The following is a 17,204-nucleotide window of genomic DNA, read 5'->3' as shown; positions in this document are numbered from 1 at the left end:
CGCAGGCGCTGTCCCAGACGCCAACCGGCGGGACCCGGCGCCCTACCCAGGGCGGGGTGGGGCCTGGCGCCACGGCCCGGAGACGGGGCTCAGGCGGCCGCAAGCTCCCAGGCCGGTCCCGGGGGCGGTTCCTTGCGGGCTGGCCCCCGGGGCTCCTCCCCTTTCCGCGGGCTCAGTCGCCCTTTGGCTGGGCAAACTAATCACCGCGGCCCAATGACGACGAGACCCGATCCTTCCCTCCCAGGACCCAGAGAGAAGACCGAGGGGGAGCCCGAGGCGGCTTTATTGCTGTCGCCGCCAACGCCGCTGCAGCAACAGCTCCCAGGCTCCACGGAAACACTAGCTCACCTCGGCTTTCCCCAGCGCCTGGCCCTCCGAGACGACACCTAACAACCACCGCCGCCCGCATCTGGACTTGCCTAGAGAGATACTTTGTACCCAAAGACTTGGGACCCGGGACCATCGAGGCCGTGGGGACCCAGGATCCTGAGAACATGGGAACCGGAGTCCCAGCCTCGGAGCAGACTAGCTGTGCCAAAGGGGATCCACAGGTTTATTGCCCTGATAATGCTGGAGGCACTGAGGCTGGGCAGGTTACAGACTGCGACAGCCCTGAAGACAATCGGCCCCTAAGTGAGCCGGGCTGCAGCAATCCGCAGGACTGTGGGCAACTGATGGCTTCTTATGAAGGCAAAGCTAAGGGCTACCAGGTGCCTCCCTTTGGCTGGCGCATCTGCCTGGCTCATGAGTTTGCAGAGAAGAGGAAACCCTTTAATGCCAACAACATCTCCCTGAGCAACCTGATAAAGCATCTGGGCATGGGCTTGCGGTGAGTAGATCCCATTGCCTAGAGTACTTTAGGTTTCACTTTGTTCCAGCACAAGATTTCCAGCAGAGGTGAGAAAGGGTGAGAAAGCAGGTGGGTGCCTTGTTCCAGTCAGTTGGCCCCTACCCCCAACATATTCTAAGCCTGTGGTTTGGAGAGCCGGTGAGACCGGGTCACATCTCTGCAACCCCCTTCCTCCCAGAAACTTGTCTTTCTAGTAGGAAAGAGCAGGAACATCTTGGGCCTGCAGTCATCCTTTCCCATTTAGGCTCCATCTCACTCCTTTTCCAAAGACTTCCCTTTGGCATTTGCTATACTTTGTAGCAAGGCGGGAAAGGATAGTCTATCTACTATGGTACAGACACACTGTTGTTTTATTCCTTATTCCAAAGGGGCGAGTTCTCAACCTGATTCCCCTGAGTAACTGGGTGTTCTGTCTGCCTCATTTAAAAGGCACACCACATTACAGTCCCAACACCCATTGGTTTCTTTCAAGCTTTAGCTCTAGGGAGTGGGTGACAGCCACCCTAAGGAGAGAGGTGTGCTGTTCACTTTATTCTGAGATAGACAATCCCTGATACAAAAAGCAGAGATCTCTGGCCAGAGAGGCACTGCCATAAGTGTCCCTAGAGCTCTAAGTAATATAGTCTTCCAAGGCCTGCTCTGGTACCCCTTCCCCCAAGGGTTGCAGACACCCCACGAGCTTATCCTGAGCTGTAGAACTCCTTTAGATCCTTACAGATCCCCATTGAGTTCAGAAGCTAGTGATGAGAAGCCAAGACCTATTAACAGGAACAGGTGGATATGAGGACAGAAAGCATCACCCTTAGGTCATTCTGAGTCAATCCACAAAGTAAACACAGCTGGGGATGGCGGAATAAAGGTTAGAAAACCCAGCTCTAACAGCCTCTAAAGTAGGGGACCCTTCCCTTTCAGTCAGTGCTGTAGGGCTGGGTTGGGAGCACATTTACCTTACCCCAGCCCAGCCCTAAGCAGTGGGAAGGGCCTGACGCTGCCTGGGTATCTGGCTCCTCTGCTAGTTCCTGTGGGTGGCCTGTACTAAAGAACAATCATCCCTCCAGGTTACTTCAGAAACTGACTCAGCCCAACTCTGACCCCCAGAGCTCTGGGTCAAAATAAGATCTGAGGGCTAGAGTACTGAGAGAAGCACAATGGGATGCATGTGGTAGGACACTGAGATCAAGAACGGGTAGGCCTCCTAGCCCCTCAGCCCCTAAGTGTGAGCTGAGTCAGAGGCCTGAAGCTGTGTTCAGCCCCCTGAACCTTGGCTCCACATGCCAGGATAGGGTGGAGATCATTGTCATGGGGCTTTTGGAATGGGATGAGGTCCTGCACTGAGGAGAAAGCAGGGGTGAAACAAGGAACAATTAATTGTGAATGATAATTCTTAAATTGGGGCTGAAATAAGGGAGAAGGCCAAATGGGTCAGAATGGCCAGCTGCTAAATTAGGGGAATGAGAGATGAACCCTAAGAGGAGACCAAACTGGAGGTTTGCTGATCAGGAGTTGCAGCAAGCCAGAGTTCTCTTGGCCTCATTGTGGTGACTCAGTTTTGATTGCTCTCCCTTCCAGCCTGAGTCCATTCATTCAATACATGTTTACTGAGTGCTTGTTCTACACCAGATACTCTTTTGTTAGGCTTACCTTCAGATCTTGCATTTCTCCCTCACTGCCCTAATCCCTGCTGTAACCTCCCCCCCTTCTCCATTCCTTTATGGCCTCTAGTTTCAAAGTCCAGTTCCCTCTAAGCTGGCAAAGAGGACCTTCTGCTTTCCCATCATCTCATCCTTTGTCTTCCTCCTTCCCCCCCTTCCCCCTTCTCCCAGAATGTACCCTACCTATTCTCTAATCACATTTCTCCTCCCCTTGCTCCTCTTCATGTTCACCTGTGTAGTGCCCCACTGTTTGTACATTCACTGGTAAATTCAGCAAATAATCTACAGACTGCAGACCATGTGCCCTGCCCTGTGCTTAAAGCTGTGGTAATAATCAGCTAGTCTTTGTCACTATCCCTTTCCCCAAGAAATTTAAAAGTGTGTCAGACTCGTGTGAGAAACACTGAAAGAACAAGACAGCATCTGATTGGGAGTTCAGATAGCGTATGTGCAAGTAACAGTAATACCTGACACAGGTACCCTATGGCTTTCCTATTTATAATGTTATTTGCTCTTTCAACCATTCCATGAAATAGGCAGGGCAGGAGGTACCCCATTTTGTAGATGAGGAAACTGAGGCTTAGAGGAGTTGTTTACCCAATTACATAGTTACAAGTGGTGTGCTTTGAACAATAGGTATAAAATGGCTGGCTAGGGAGGAGAATAGAATTGGGAGAGTCTGGTGGGACAAGGGTCGCTTAGTGATGACCCACTCTGAATGGGAATCTGTAGGACTTAAGATTGGAAGAGAGGCTGAAACCAATGTCAGCGCCTTGAATCCCAAACAAAACCATTTGCTTATTGGATACAGAGCTATGACAAGACCAGGAAATCCCCAGGTAGGGATTTTTAGGCTTTACTAGGATACTATGAGAGAGCAAACTCAGAAACCTTACTATTTAAATGCTGAAGTTTTAAAGACGACTTAAAAGGTTATGCCCCAAAATGTAAACACTGGTTGTCTATGGGTGGGATTTTTTCCTCTTCCATCTAGTATACTGTACAAATTTTCATCTTTCACAATCAGGAAGAAAAATAGTCACTTTAAAAAGAAGAAAGTGGGGCGCTTTGGTGGCTCAATAGGTTGAGCATCCAACTCTTGGTTTTGGCTCAGGTCATGATCCCAGGGTTGTGGGATCCAGCCCCATGTTGGGCTCTGTGCTAAGTGTGGAGCCTGCTTGGGATTCTCTCTCCCCCTTTCTCTCTGCTCCTCCCCACCCTCTAGAAAAAAGAAGAAGAAGAAGAAGAAGAAGAAGAAGAAGAAGAAGAAGAAGAAAGTTATCCCAGCAGACTGTTCCCATGGTGGGGGGGGGGGGTGTAGTCAGGGAAACAAAAGAAGAAGAAGAAGAAGAAGAAGAAGAAGAAGAAGAAGAAGAAGAAGAAGAAGAAGAAGAAGAAGAGAAAGTTATCCCAGCAGACTGTTCCCATGGTGGGTGGGGGGGTGTAGTCAGGGAAACAAAACTGGCCCTCTCAGCACCTCAGGCAAAGCTCCTGAACTAAAGCCAAGCAGTGGTAGTGGAGTTACAGGTGAGGCATGGTCAGAAGCTCCTGAGGAGAATAAAGAGGAGAAACAAAGATAGTCCCATGCTGTAAGCTGGGGTGACTGAGAAGAGTAGGGGACCTTGAACTGTAGAGAAGTGAAAAGGAAGAGAGATTTGGAAGTGAAGGGAACGGTCCTTGGCAGCCATGTAACTGGAAGTTACAACTGGGTGACCAGAGAGAGGCAGGGGATTGCAGCCCAGGAGATACTGCCCACTGCCCCTTCCACTCACACTGCCTCTTGCTCCTCAGGTATTTGCAGTGGTGGTACCGGAAGACCCAGGTGGAGAAGAAAACACCTTTCATTGACCTCATCAATTGTGTGCCCCTGAGACAGATCTATGGTGAGTCTACCCCAGCTCTGCTCTGCACAGAGAGGGCCCAGCCTCTGGGTCTACTGCAGAGCTAGGCAAGAGTCGTCCAGTTTTTGCAAGTTGCACAGCCCCTTTCCCTGGGTTTTTTTTTTCCTCCAGCTTTACTGAGCTATACTTGACGTAAAACACTGTGTAAGTTTAAAGCATACAATGTGTTGATCTGATATCCCCAGGGTTTTGTTTTTTTTTTTTTTTTTTTTATCCCCAGGGTTTTTAGAGGAACTCATCTTTATAGTCTAGAAAGTGAGCAATGGGCTTCTTTTCCTCTTCCCATGCCCCACTAACTATCCTGATTCTATCTTTAGGTTGTCCTTTGGGTGGCATCGGGGGAGGCACTATCACTCGAGGTTGGAGAGGCCAGTTCTGTCGTTGGCAGCTCAATCCTGGAATGTACCAGCACCAGACAGTCATTGCTGACCAAGTAAGAACCAGGAGGTGAAGGAGAGTCCAGGACAGTACCCCAGACCAGGAAAAGCCTCTTGGCCAGTGTAGGATGTAGAAATTAGATGTGCACATGATTCAGTCCAATAAGTATTTTCACGATGCTTCCCATGTGCCCACCCTTGTGCTAGGATATACTAGGAATGAGATACTCCCAGAGCACATGTTTCTTAAAAGAGTAAACAGCCCCAGCACCTTCATGCCCTCTATTTCTCTAGTAAATGGCTCCTACGTACTTTGCTGCCCCAGCTCCACTAGCTCAGCCAGTCCCCAGCCAGGGGGAGCAGGGAATTTCCAGATCCCTTAACCTGGTTAAAAGAACATTCAGTAGTACCAGAAGGGAAAACAAACCCAAAAGTTTATAAATGCACGGGGAAAAAAGATGTGTAGGGTACCTACTCTTCACCCTGATTGGCTAGCCTTCAGCTAGAGGTCAGCTCCTCTGCTGGTGATCACTCCTCTGGTGGTCTCCCTGGCTGAGGGCCTGGGAAGTCCCTCCTGTCTCAGGCATAGATCTCCTTTTTTCCCTTTTCTGAAGCTTCATTTCTTTTCCCTCTGTTCCTTCATCACATCTGGACCTTCAGTTGCCAGAGGCATCTAGTCTACCTTTCATCATCTCTCTCCAGCAACCTTATATGTGTAGTTGTCCACCACATTCCCATTTCCTGTCTGAGGGATGCTTCCAGCTTTCAGCTCATCTTCAAAGAAAAAATGACTAGCAGACCTTGAGTCCAATTAATGGCAATGCCCTTCCTAGTTCAGGTTTACCAACCCTACCCAATGCCCCAAGCTTCCTCTCTGGCTCATCCATTAGGTATCCTGAGGGGAAGTGCCTTCCGGAATCGTGACTCGAGTTAAAGTAATTATTGCATGCTTAACATGTACTAGAGATTGTGCTATGCATTTTGTGTGATATTTAATATTTAAAGACAGTCCTACAAGGTAAGAACCATTATTACACCCATTTTATAGATAAGGAAACTGAGATCCAAAGAGATTTAGTAACATGCCCAAGGTCACATGGTTGGTAAATGGAAGCTCTGGGATCCAGAACCAGCTCTCGCTGTGGTTCAAAGCCCATAGTCTTAGCCACTTCCAACAACATAAATTATTGTACACATACATTAAAATTTGTCAGGCATACTTTGAAGCAAGGGAAGAAAGATTAACCCCTTATAGCCCATATACTCCAAAAGCTTAAATTTTTTTAGGGCAATAGGACTTTGAGAAAATGGAGACTGTGAGACCACATAAGAACCAAAATAAGAGGGATAGATAGTACGCTGAGAAAAAAGGGACGTTACTCTAGACTTTCCTCATGCTCTCCCTACACGTGCCAACTCTGCCTGTCACTGATGTGGAGTCATAATTGGAGAGGGGGACCTCAGTGACCTGGAGAGGGCCCTGCCTTCAAAAAACCCACAGAGCAGTCAGGGAGTCAGAATGTAAACAAAACCATTATAACATGCTAAACTAGAGGGGTAGGGGGACACACAGGAGAATGACTCACTGCTTGCGGAGAGGAGATGGCATTTGACCTAGGCCTTGAAGGATGAGAGGTTTCACCAGATGGAGAATGAGCAGGAGCAAAGGCATGGAGGAGGAAATGTAGTTAGTGTGTTCAAGAAACAGTGAGTATTGGGGCGCCTGGGTGGCGCAGTCGGTTAAGCGTCCGACTTCAGCCAGGTCACGATCTCGCGGTCCGTGAGTTCGAGCCCCGCGTCAGGCTCTGGGCTGATGGCTCAGAGCCTGGAGCCTGTTTCTGATTCTGTGTCTCCCTCTCTCTCTGCCCCTCCCCCGTTCATGCTCTGTCTCTCTCTGTCCCAAAAATAAATAAACGTTGGAAAAAAAAATTAAAAAAAAAAAAAGAAACAGTGAGTATTCAATATGACCAGAATATAAGTGCTTGAACAGTAATGAGTCTGATAGGCAGGGAGAGGCCAGATCAAGAAGGGCCCTCAAAGCCAGGAAGAAGAATTTAGACTTTAGCCTGAGGGCCATGGGGAGTCACTGAAATATAAGCACAGACTAACATGTCTTGATTTGCCTGTAAGAAAGATCCTCTGATACCAGATGGCAAGAGGCAGAGCATAAAAGCAGAAATGGTGAGGGTGCTAAGACCACCATAGTAAGAAGGGAGAGGAAGCCTGGGAGAAGAGAGGAGGCAGGACTTGGTGGTGACTCACCACTGGGGGAGAGGTCTGGGGGGTGAGTGAGGCTGTGGTGCAATGATAACCACTGCAGGCTCTGAAAGGGGACGGGAGACTAGTTTGAGGTGCCTGTGGTTACCCCATCCAGCCTATCTGCCTTCTTGGTTTAGTTCACAGTGTGCTTGCGTCGGGAAGGGACGACTGTGTACCAGCAAGTCCTGTCTGTGGAGCGCCCAAGTGTCCTACGCAGCTGGAACTGGGGCCTGTGTGGGTACTTTGCATTCTACCACGCCCTCTATCCCCGAGCCTGGACTGTCTATCAGCTTCCTGGCCAGAATGTCACCCTTACCTGTCGCCAGATCACACCCATCTTGCCCCATGACTACCAGGTGAGGCTCCCACTATGTTTCCTCCATTGCCCTCCCTTCCCTGAGATCTGTCTCTGCTGGAAATTCCATGATCTGTGAAAGACATCATGCCGGTTTTCCAGGATCTCCGCTCAGTTGGTAAGACAGCCTGCTGGAAATCTGGGGAGATGCAAGTGGAAACAAAAGAGAGTCTACTGGGGGCAGGGAGTAATATTTGAGCCAGGTCCTTGGTACGGAGGAGTGGGGCCAGGAGGTGCTACACTGGGACCATCTGAGTCTGATCTTTTGCTCCCAGGACAGCAGCCTGCCTGTAGGAGTCTTTGTGTGGGATGTGGAAAATGAAGGGGATGAAGCCCTGGACGTGTCCATCATGTTCTCCATGCGGAATGGACTGGGGGGTGGAGATGATGCCCCAGGGGGATTGTGGAATGAGCCCTTCTATCTGGAGCGTGATGGGGAGACTGTACAGGGGCTGCTGCTGCATCATCCAACCCTTCCAAACCCCTACACGATGGCTGTGGCTGCACGACTCACGGTATGGAAGAGCCCGCCCTAGACCTTAGTCCGCAAACCCCTACCCTCAGCCTGGCCCCTGAGCCCACCTCATCCCGCCAGGGTCTCTTCATTTCCTCATTTCCTGAATCCCATCCTCACTACAGCCCTTAAGCCTCTAGAACTTGGAGGTGGGAATTATAATGGGAACTGGAGAGTTAGTCCAAAGCCAGCATACTTGTGGAGCTTCCCCTCAGTCTTTGGCCCCCTAACAGGCGGATACCACGGTAACCCACATCACAGCCTTTGACCCTGACAGCACTGGGCAGCAGGTGTGGCAAGACCTACTTCAAGATGGACAGCTGGACTCCCCTGCTGGTGACGGGGGGGGGTTTGATAGGGAGGTGGTGGGAAGAGAGGTTGTCCCTGTCTTGGGAGGAGGGGTGAGAGCCCTGGTCATGAATAGGCCTTATTCCCATATTAGGGATCCTTGGGGCTGAAGAGGATGCCTATGCCAATTTCTCTTGTGCTTCCCTCAGGCCGAAGCACCCCCTCACAGAAAGGAGTAGGCATTGCTGGGGCTGTGTGTGTTACGGGCAAGCTGCCACCTCGAGGCCAGTGCCGCCTGGAGTTCTCGCTGGCTTGGGATATGCCCAGAATCATGTTTGGAGCTAAGGGCCAGGTCTACTACAGGTGAAGGGATCAAAAGAATTCAGGGATCCAAGGTGCTGGAGCTCTGACCTGGAGCCCGAGTTCTCATTCCTTCCCTTTCCATCCCAGACGGTACACAAGGTTCTTTGGCCGCGATGGTAATGCAGCTCCCACCCTTAGCCACTATGCATTGTGCCGATACACAGACTGGGAAGAGAAGATCTCAGCTTGGCAGAGCCCGGTATTGGACGACAGGTGTGAATGGGGCCTCTCTTACCCTTCTCCTGGGCACTCACACTCCAAATGGGACTCCTTGGTTCAATCTCCACCCACCACAGTCAGCAGAGTTGGGCTGGGATTCACTTGGTGCCCCCCACTCTGCAGAACTCCAAAATCCTTCCCTTCCTTGGAGGTCCATGTTCATTAGAGCATTCCCTCCTCCTGACTCCCCAGATCCTTGCCTGCCTGGTACAAATCTGCGCTGTTCAATGAACTATACTTCCTGGCTGATGGAGGCACAGTATGGCTGGAGGTTCCTGAAGACTCCTTACCAGAGGAGCTGGTGGGAAGCATGTGTCAGCTCCGCCCCATCCTCCAGGAGTATGGTCGATTTGGCTACCTTGAAGGTACAGGCTGGTGGTGGACTGCAGTACAGCAGGCCGAATCCATGGGGCCAGTTAGTGCCCTGCCAGAAGGCAGGATGGTGGGTTTTGCCTCCCCCAGGGGATTGGTTGGAATGGGGGGGTTAAGTGGTGGGTGTGGAGTATGACAGTGCCCCATCCCCAGCTCAAGGACAAGCTAGGGAGGGGACTTGGAGGGGAAGCAGGAATTCTGGAGACAGTGTGTCTCCCTCCTTCCTCCAGGCCAGGAATATCGCATGTACAACACATATGATGTCCACTTTTATGCTTCGTTCGCCCTCGTCATGCTCTGGCCCAAACTCGAGCTCAGCCTGCAGTATGACATGGGTATGGGTCCCTTTTGTTCCCTTTCTGCCCTTTTAGCCCCCCACACCCACGAATCTTTTTGGTCCCTGAGATTGTCTCCTTCCTCCTCTCTACCCAACATGTCCACATCCTGCTTAGTGGTTCCCCTCTAGGGTCACAAACAGTTCTGTGCCCCACCTCAAGTCTGCCCATTCGCTACCCCCGCCCCCAATTGTATGTCTGCTCCGCCAGCTCTGGCCACGCTCAGGGAGGACCTGACACGGCGACAATACCTGATGAGTGGGGTAATGGCACCTGTGAAAAGGAGGAACGTCATCCCCCATGATATTGGGGACCCAGGTAAAAATTCCTCCAGCCCAGAGTTTGCTTCCCTCCCTCAACTTTTGTACCCTCTACCCAACCCACCAATGCAAATCAGTCAGGTTTCCTCCCCTCCCACAGATGACGAGCCATGGCTCCGGGTCAATGCATATGTGGTCCACGATACCGCTGACTGGAAGGACCTAAACCTGAAGTTTGTGCTGCAGGTTTACCGAGACTATTACCTGACGGGTGACCAGGGCTTCCTGAGAGACATGTGGCCTGTATGTCTGGTAAGACATGCATGGGCAGTGGCCAGTGTGCCCAGGGCATGACTGGTGTTTGGGGAGAACCCAGCTGGCTATTGTGTCGCTCCTTAGTATCCTTCTAGGTCTTCAGTATCTTGGTCCCTCTCTAGGCCGTGATGGAGTCTGAAATGAAGTTTGACAAGGACCAAGATGGACTCATTGAGAATGGAGGCTATGCAGACCAGACCTATGATGGATGGGTCACCACAGGCCCCAGGTTGGAGAGTAGGGACTTCTAGGGTACCTGAGGTGGGGAACTGGGCACCAAAGAATTGTGGGCTCAAGGAAGAATGACTCATTGCTTGTTATGCATGGGAGTGGCTGGAGCTGCCAGTCTGACCTCCAAATCCGTGTCCCTGATCAGTGCTTACTGTGGAGGACTGTGGCTGGCAGCTGTGGCTGTGATGGTTCAGATGGCTGTCCTATGTGGGGCACAGGATGTCCAGGATAAGTTTTCTTCCATCCTTAGACGAGGTCAAGAAGCCTATGAGAGACTACTATGGAATGGTGAGTTGGATGAGCCTAAGGAGACCTAAGGCAGCTATGGGGACACAAGGAGCCTTATTTTGTCTTCCTGTACTCCAGGCCGCTATTACAACTATGATTGCAGCCCTCCACCTCAGTCCTGTAGCATCATGTCTGACCAGTGTGCTGGCCAGTGGTTCCTGAGGGCCAGTGGTCTAGGAGAAGGAGACACTGAGGTGAGAAAGACTAGGAAGAGGAGCCAGAGAGGAAGTTGTTTTTTTTCTGGAGGTGGGAAGCAAATTTAAGGAAGCGTGTCTCTGCCTTTACCCCTCTAGGTATTTCCTACCCCTCACGTGGTCTGTGCTCTCCAAACCATCTTCGAGTTCAATGTCCGGGCCTTTGCAGGAGGAGCCATGGGGGCTGTGAATGGGATGCAGCCCCATGGTGTTCCTGACAGATCCAGTGTCCAGTCTGATGAAGTCTGGGTGGGTGTGGTCTATGGGTTGGCAGCCACCATGATCCAGGAGGTAATACACTCCCTTTCCATCTCTCTACCATCTGTACCTTGGGCTGGCAAACTTGATCAGCCATCAGACCTCTGTAGGGCCTGACCCATCTGGAAGACCTCTCCCTTTTCCCTGGCATGCCTTCCATTTCCTGCCTCAGTCTTCTGCCTATGGATCACGTTTGTTTCTACCACAAGCTGAGAACTCCCTGAGGGGAGAGACCCTACTGTCTCCATCTGTCCAGCTTAAGTGGCTACTCAGGGATTGCCGAGTAATGTGACTGACATCTCTTCCTACAGGGCCTGACTTGGGAAGGTTTCCAGACAGCTGAAGGCTGCTACCGAACTGTGTGGGAGCGCCTGGGCCTGGCCTTCCAGACCCCTGAAGCATACTGCCAGCAGCGGGTATTCCGCTCACTGGCCTACATGCGGCCGCTGAGCATCTGGGCCATGCAGCTGGCCCTGCAGCAGCAGCAGCATAAAAAGGCCTCTAGGCCGATAGCCGAACAGGGCACAGGACTAAGCACAGGGCCTAAACTTGGACCAAAGGAAGCCATGGCAAACCCAAAGTGAGCTCTCTGAACTGTCGGAGAGAGGCTCTAACAGCCCAGCCTCCAGCCTGGCCTTTCCTCTTCACCCTTCACCCCACCAATCTCCTGCAGCCCTGAGCCACCAAGACAATCATGCCCCTACCCTTCTCCCTACCCAATCGCGCCAGTAAAGAGGGGTTGAGGGTGACCCAGGAGTCAGAATCACTTATTTATTTCTTCCCTCACCCAATCCCCTCACTGCATGAAATGATTGAGGAGGTTAGTTGACTCCCCCAGGCCCATTCATGGGGTGGCAGACATACATGGGTACAAATAAAAGACCCAGAAAGCCAGTGAAGTGTGATGTGTTTGAACTCCCAGGCTTCCTGACAGGACACAGGGGCTCAGGCTAGCCCTCTCCCATTCCTTTCATTTGGACACAGACTAGGAACTCTGGGCTCTGGCTTAGCCCCCCCTCCCTCCCCCCCCATATCCTCACATCTAGCCTGAATATCTGCCCTGTAAGATAACAGATGTGGGGCTGTGAGTAGGGAGCCATTCCCCTTCTCTTGTGAAGTTTGCGGGCAGGGGAAGGACTGGACCTGAGCAGGGGGACTTTGGGGAGGGGACAGGAAGTGGCAATGTCAAGGCAGGCTCGGCACCAGGAGCCTGAGGCATCTGTCTCAGCAGACAGCAAGAGTTGCCGAGAGCCTGGAGCTCCTGGTCTGAGCTGTCCTTTGGTACCTCTGACTGCTGGGCAGGCAGCTCCAGCTGGTGAGGGTCCTCGCTGGAGAGGGCACGAAGCTGGCGGGACAACACTAAGGAAACAAAGACTCTAAAAGGGCAGGCCAGGCTTTCCCCCAGCCCTTCTTTAATGGCATCCTCAAGCCTCTCACCTCCATGCTCAGCTGGCAGGCTCCCCCTTGTGTCAGAGGAGTACATAGCAGGTAGGACGAGGAGACAGAAGGAAAAAAGTAGGACCTGGAGAACAGGAAAAAGAAAATGAAGAAGAGCTCTAGGTTGTACCCCTATGGCTGCTGCCTGAGAAAAGAATCTCTCCTGTCACCATCCTCACCAAGACACAGGTGCTGCTGCTGCTGGTTTTGTTGGATATCTGAATCACCATGGCCTGGAGTCTCCTCAGCTGGTCCAGAAGGGACCTAGAAGGGGGGCGGGTGGGGGGAAACCATGAGCAGCCCCTGGCTGGGCACCCTGAGATGCAATGAAACCCTCCTTGTTAAGTCCACTCCTCCATCTGCACCAAATTGTCCCTTTTGCTTTTTGTCCTATTTTGCAAATGACCTCTTCCTCTCTGTGGACAAAATGCCTGAAATTCCTCATTAAACACCTTTCTGGGGCACCTAGGTGGCTCGTTTGGGTGTCCAGCTCTTGGTTTCGGCTCAGGTCATGATGCCAAGGTTGTGGGATCAAGTCCCATGTTAGGCTCCGTACTGAGCATGGAGCCTGCTTAAGATTCTCTCCCTCTGCCCCTCTCCCCCGCTCACACTCTCTCTAAAAAAAAAAAAAAAAAAAAATTTTCATTTTGGACAAAAGATAAGCCCCTTTCCGTCCTCCCCAGACTTAAACTCCTTTGCAGATACATTCAGTGGTTCTACACTGCCTGATCAGCTATGCACATAATCCTCACCAGGCATTCTATGTTCTCTGCCTTCTGGCTCAACTTCCCTATGTTAAGGTTCCAGCCAGACTGAACTATGCTGTGTTCTTTCTGCCTAGAATGCTCCCTACCCCCACCCCAGAATCTTACCTACTATCAAATGTGATCTGTCCCACAGGGTCTTTCTTACTCTTTCCTCTCTTTTTTTGGATACTTATCCTTAGTTACTTGTGAATTTGTTCCCTGTTACTATGAGCTGCTTGGAATCATCCACTTAAGGGCAAGCACCAGACCTTGCATGTGGGCGCTGCCCAGTGAGAAATCCAGTGTGGAGCAAGGGAAAGAGTACAACAGCATAAAACGGGAGGAAGAAGGAACTGATGTTAGAGAGTTGCTTACGAATTCTGTTCCTCCAGGAGCTGTACTTTGTTCTGTAGCTCCAGATTCTGGGCTGTATATTTCAAGACTCTGAGGGAATAACAGGATATGAGGACATGGACTGTATCCCCCCATCTTTGAACCCCAACACTTCCAACTACCTCTGTTCCCACCCCTTGGGTCCCTCTCCCTTTTGTACCTGCTTTCTAAGCCTCCCATATACAGCCGCTTCTTCCTGCGGCTCTCTTGAGCAGACTTTTTGTTTCTAATCTTCCTCCGCACTCGTGTCAAAATTTGTTCCTCCATCTAAGAGAAGACAGGGAAAAGAGATCTCATCAGAGGAACATTGGACCAAAGAGCTGGAAGGCAACTAAGTTCAGTCTTTTCAATGCAGGAATCCCTTCTACAGCTTCCCTGGCCAATAGGCACTTGGCTTCTGTCTGAATGCCTCTGAAGACCTAGGGTTAACGCCCTCACAAGCCAGACAATTTTTAACAATTTTATTAATTAAAAAAAAAGATCTTTCTTATACTAAGCCAACATCTGTCTCTATAGTTTCTATCAACTGGACTTACCTAGGATCTACCTCCGAGACCAGAGAGAATGACAGTCTTTAACTGTTTTAAGGCATTTACTGTTTCTTCAGAGTTAAAAAAAAAATCTGGGCAAAATTTAACTCATCATCTTCCCTCAGGATGGACTGCATCTTCTTTTTTTTTTTTTTTTTTTTCAACGTTTTTTATTTTATTTTTGGGACAGAGAGAGACAGAGCATAAACGGGGGAGGGGCAGAGAGAGATGGAGACACAGAATCGGAAACAGGCTCCAGGCTCCGAGCCATCAGCCCAGAGCCTGACACGGGGCTCGAACTCACGGACCGTGAGATCGTGACCTGGCTGAAGTCGGACGCTTAACCGACTGCGCCACCCAGGCGCCCCTGGACTGCATCTTCTTAATATATGTCAAACATAGGTTCAAAACTAGACACTAAAATGTGCTCTGGGGGTATAAAGGAGAGCAAGATGGTCACTGCCCTTCTAGAGGCAACACCTCCATTGATAGAGCCTTCAAACCCCACTCACTTTCTTAGTCATCTCAAACTGGTAACTCTTCTTGTACTTTTAAGAAATTAAAATTCTCAGGGAAGCTGGGTGGCTCCATCACTTAAACATCTAACCTTTGTTTTCAGCTCAGGTCATGATCTCACAGTTTGTGAGTCAGAGCTCCGAAATGGGCTCTGCACTGACAGCATGGAGCCTACTTGGGATTTTCTTTCTCTCTTTCTCTCTTCCCCTCCCCTGCAAAAAATAAATTAAAATAAAAATTTTAAGAAATTAAAACCCAACCTTTCTATCAATGAATGTTGATTTCACAATAGTACTATGATACTGTGCTTATAAAGTTGACCCTCATCACTTAAAACTTAAAACTTGGGATTTTACACTTATTCTCACTATACTACTTCATCCAGCCTTGAGGAATTCTTGATGAATTCTAAAACTTAATTCTGCCATTCAGCTATCAGTGGGTTACCCTGAAGCCAGTGAAATCTAAGTGTCAGGGCCCCTTGCTTGTACAGTCCTTTCCAGGTCCCTATACTAATGTTGCACTGATGGTTTTGAATTCTTCTCTGTTAAAGAGAACACCAAGGGGCAGCTGGGTGGCTCCCTCAGTTAAGCATCTGATTTAGGCTCAGGTCACGATCTCATGGTTTAGGAGTTAGAGCCCCATGTCGGGCTCTCTGCTGTCAGCACAGAGCCTGCTTCAGATCCTCTGTCACCCCCTTTCTCTGCCCCTCCCCTGCTGGTTTTTTCTCTCTCAAAATAAATAAACTTTTAAAAAAGGGGGGGGGGGGGCGCCTGGATGGCTCAGTTGGTTAAATGGTGCAGGTCATGATCTTGTGGGCTCTGTGCTAACAGCTGGGAGCCAGAAGCCTGCTTGGGATTCTGGGTCTCCCTCTCTCTCTCTGCCCCTCCCCCACACACTCAAGCAAGCAAGCACACGCGCTCTCTCTCTCGCTCTCTCTCTCTCAAAAATAAACTTTGAAAAACTTTAACAAAAAGAGGGGCACCTGTGTGGCTCAGTCAGTTGGATGTCTGACTTCAAGGTCATGATCTCGCGGTTCATGAGTTCAAGCCCCGCATCGCGTTCTGTGCTGACAGCTCAGAGCCTGGAGCCTGCTTCAGATTCTGTGTCTCCCTCTCTCTCTGCCCCTCCCCTGCTCATACCCTGTCTCTCTCTCAAAAAGATAAACGTTAAAAAAATATTTTAACTTAAAAAATTTTTAAAAAGAACACCAAAATTTGTGAAAGCCTCACAAAACCAGGATGTGGCTCTGCATCCACCATATTAACTACAGGCTCCAGCTTCCTATCAGCAACAAATTTGCTAAATTTTCTAATCTCAGTCCTTCCTGATATAAAATTAACAGAACCAGCCTACTTGGGACTCACAACCCCCACCTCCAGCCTTCACTCCACCAATGGGAGTCTTACCTTAGTAAGAGGAAGTGTCCCAGGCAGAGTAAGCCCCTCCTTCTCCAACAGCCTCTTCTCCTCATCTGTCGGTATCAGCCTAGCAATCCCCTGGGGTTACCAGGAGGTGGGTAGCAGAGTTGCAAGGGGGTGTCAGAAAGGAATGTGCAATGTGGGCATAATCCCGCGGTAAATCAAGTCAAGTACCTGTTCCGCCGGCTCCTCCACATGGAGTGGAGTCGTCTGGGCCCCCTCTTTTCCATACTTCCCACCATCTGCAAAAGGGAAAATATAAAAAGCCGGGCCTACGAATCCTCCCCTCCCCCTAAACTTCATTTATTTCAGACTCACCTACATCTATAGAGACATGTTGCTGTGGGAGAGAGTAGGTGTGATCATGGTGGACAAGACAGGAATCAGAGGAGCTGAAAACGTTCAACGACGTTGGGGGACTCAGCAGGGAGATCAGGAAATCCTCTACCTCCCATTCATTCAGTGCCTGCACAGGGTTCAAAGGAACAAGCCTTGACCTATCACTACCTCCTGCCTCATTGACGTCCTCCCCCCAACCTCCCGCCCGCCCCGCGCCAACCCGACTCACAGCTCCCACCCACCTCGGAAAGCGGCTGCTCTGCCCCCAAATCTCCGCTTTCTTCTAGCAGGAAGTCCAGCAGCTCCTGGTCACCCAAGTCCAATGCCAGCTCCATACCGGATATCTACGGGAAGGATGGACAAAAACACAAAAGCTCACCCCTCCACCTGTCCACAACTCCGGACCCGTCGCTGTCAAACCACACCAGCCCCCAAGACTCGATTCTCCGCAACTTCCAACACAACGGAAGTGACGTGACTACCCCCGAGGCATTCGGGATTTGGAGTTTCCTTTGACGCGGAAATGGCTTAGAAGCTGCGCACCACGTCCCGGGAGCTATGCAAATAGAGGGGACGTCCCTGCTGCCTCCTCACCCCCTCAGGGCGGGCATTCTGGGGAACCGGCTCCGCCCTGACCCCCGGCCGAAAAAAGGAAGGGTTAGAGACTAAAAGGGAACTCGGGCGCAGTCGGACGTTTTCTCCGGATTGAGCCGCACCCTTGCTTCCTGCCGGGGAGGGGCAGGAAGCCCCTCTCTTCGCCGGCTCCCGAGCATCGAGAGCTGGGGCCAGAG

At 50.7% G+C, this 17,204-nt stretch overlaps 2 protein-coding genes across 4 annotated transcripts; one reads left to right on the top strand and one right to left on the bottom strand.

Moving 5' to 3' along the window:
- On the top strand, positions 1-11,925 carry GBA2 (glucosylceramidase beta 2). Its single transcript, XM_030292759.2, has 17 exons — positions 1-829; positions 4,294-4,385; positions 4,721-4,836; positions 7,177-7,395; positions 7,670-7,909; positions 8,142-8,244; positions 8,406-8,559; positions 8,647-8,772; positions 8,971-9,143; positions 9,381-9,485; positions 9,696-9,803; positions 9,906-10,057; positions 10,183-10,289; positions 10,437-10,579; positions 10,658-10,773; positions 10,873-11,064; positions 11,343-11,925. The coding sequence occupies exons 1-17, from the start codon at positions 495-497 to the stop codon at positions 11,613-11,615; spliced, it is 2,754 nt and encodes a 917-aa protein (XP_030148619.1). The 5' UTR covers positions 1-494; the 3' UTR covers positions 11,616-11,925.
- CREB3 (cAMP responsive element binding protein 3) lies at positions 11,789-17,093 on the bottom strand. Of its 3 annotated transcripts, XM_030292766.1 has the most exons (10): positions 17,008-17,093; positions 16,656-16,757; positions 16,393-16,540; positions 16,249-16,316; positions 16,063-16,152; positions 13,768-13,874; positions 13,590-13,658; positions 12,648-12,732; positions 12,469-12,553; positions 11,789-12,390 (listed from the first exon to the last, which is right to left on the bottom strand). In XM_030292766.1, the coding sequence occupies exons 2-10, from the start codon at positions 16,746-16,748 to the stop codon at positions 12,074-12,076; spliced, it is 1,062 nt and encodes a 353-aa protein (XP_030148626.1). In that variant the 5' UTR covers positions 16,749-16,757; positions 17,008-17,093; the 3' UTR covers positions 11,789-12,073. The 3 variants fall into 3 exon arrangements, with proteins under 3 accessions (XP_030148626.1, XP_030148625.1, XP_030148624.1); XM_030292765.1 differs by having other exon boundaries at positions 11,789-12,553; XM_030292764.1 differs by lacking the exon at positions 17,008-17,093 and having other exon boundaries at positions 11,789-12,553; positions 16,656-16,889.
- Positions 17,094-17,204: the final 111 nt, after the last annotated feature.

Source organism: Lynx canadensis, chromosome D4, assembly GCF_007474595.2.
Source record: "Lynx canadensis isolate LIC74 chromosome D4, mLynCan4.pri.v2, whole genome shotgun sequence".
NCBI classification, from domain to species: Eukaryota; Metazoa; Chordata; class Mammalia; order Carnivora; family Felidae; genus Lynx; species Lynx canadensis.
The sequence above is the reverse complement of the archived record's forward strand: the minus strand, read 5'-3'. Positions and strand labels throughout refer to the sequence as shown.

What these genes read in the sequence shown, in the direction of transcription:
- CREB3 (XM_030292765.1), bottom strand. Translation starts at nt 16,748, where the DNA reads ATGGAGCTGGCATTGGACTTGGGTGACCAGGAGCTGCTGGACTTCCTG. An exon ending in TGGAGGAGCCGGCGGAACAG is followed by an intron (nt 16,153 to 16,248) that starts GTACTTGACTTG and finishes TGGTAACCCCAG; the next exon opens with GGGATTGCTAGGCTGATACC. An exon ending in GCAGCAGCACCTGTGTCTTG is followed by an intron (nt 12,554 to 12,647) that starts GTGAGGATGGTG and finishes CCTGTTCTCCAG; the next exon opens with GTCCTACTTTTTTCCTTCTG.
- GBA2 (XM_030292759.2), top strand. Translation starts at nt 495, where the DNA reads ATGGGAACCGGAGTCCCAGCCTCGGAGCAGACTAGCTGTGCCAAAGGG. An exon ending in AAGGGCCAGGTCTACTACAG is followed by an intron (nt 8,560 to 8,646) that starts GTGAAGGGATCA and finishes TTTCCATCCCAG; the next exon opens with ACGGTACACAAGGTTCTTTG. An exon ending in ACATGTGGCCTGTATGTCTG is followed by an intron (nt 10,058 to 10,182) that starts GTAAGACATGCA and finishes GTCCCTCTCTAG; the next exon opens with GCCGTGATGGAGTCTGAAAT.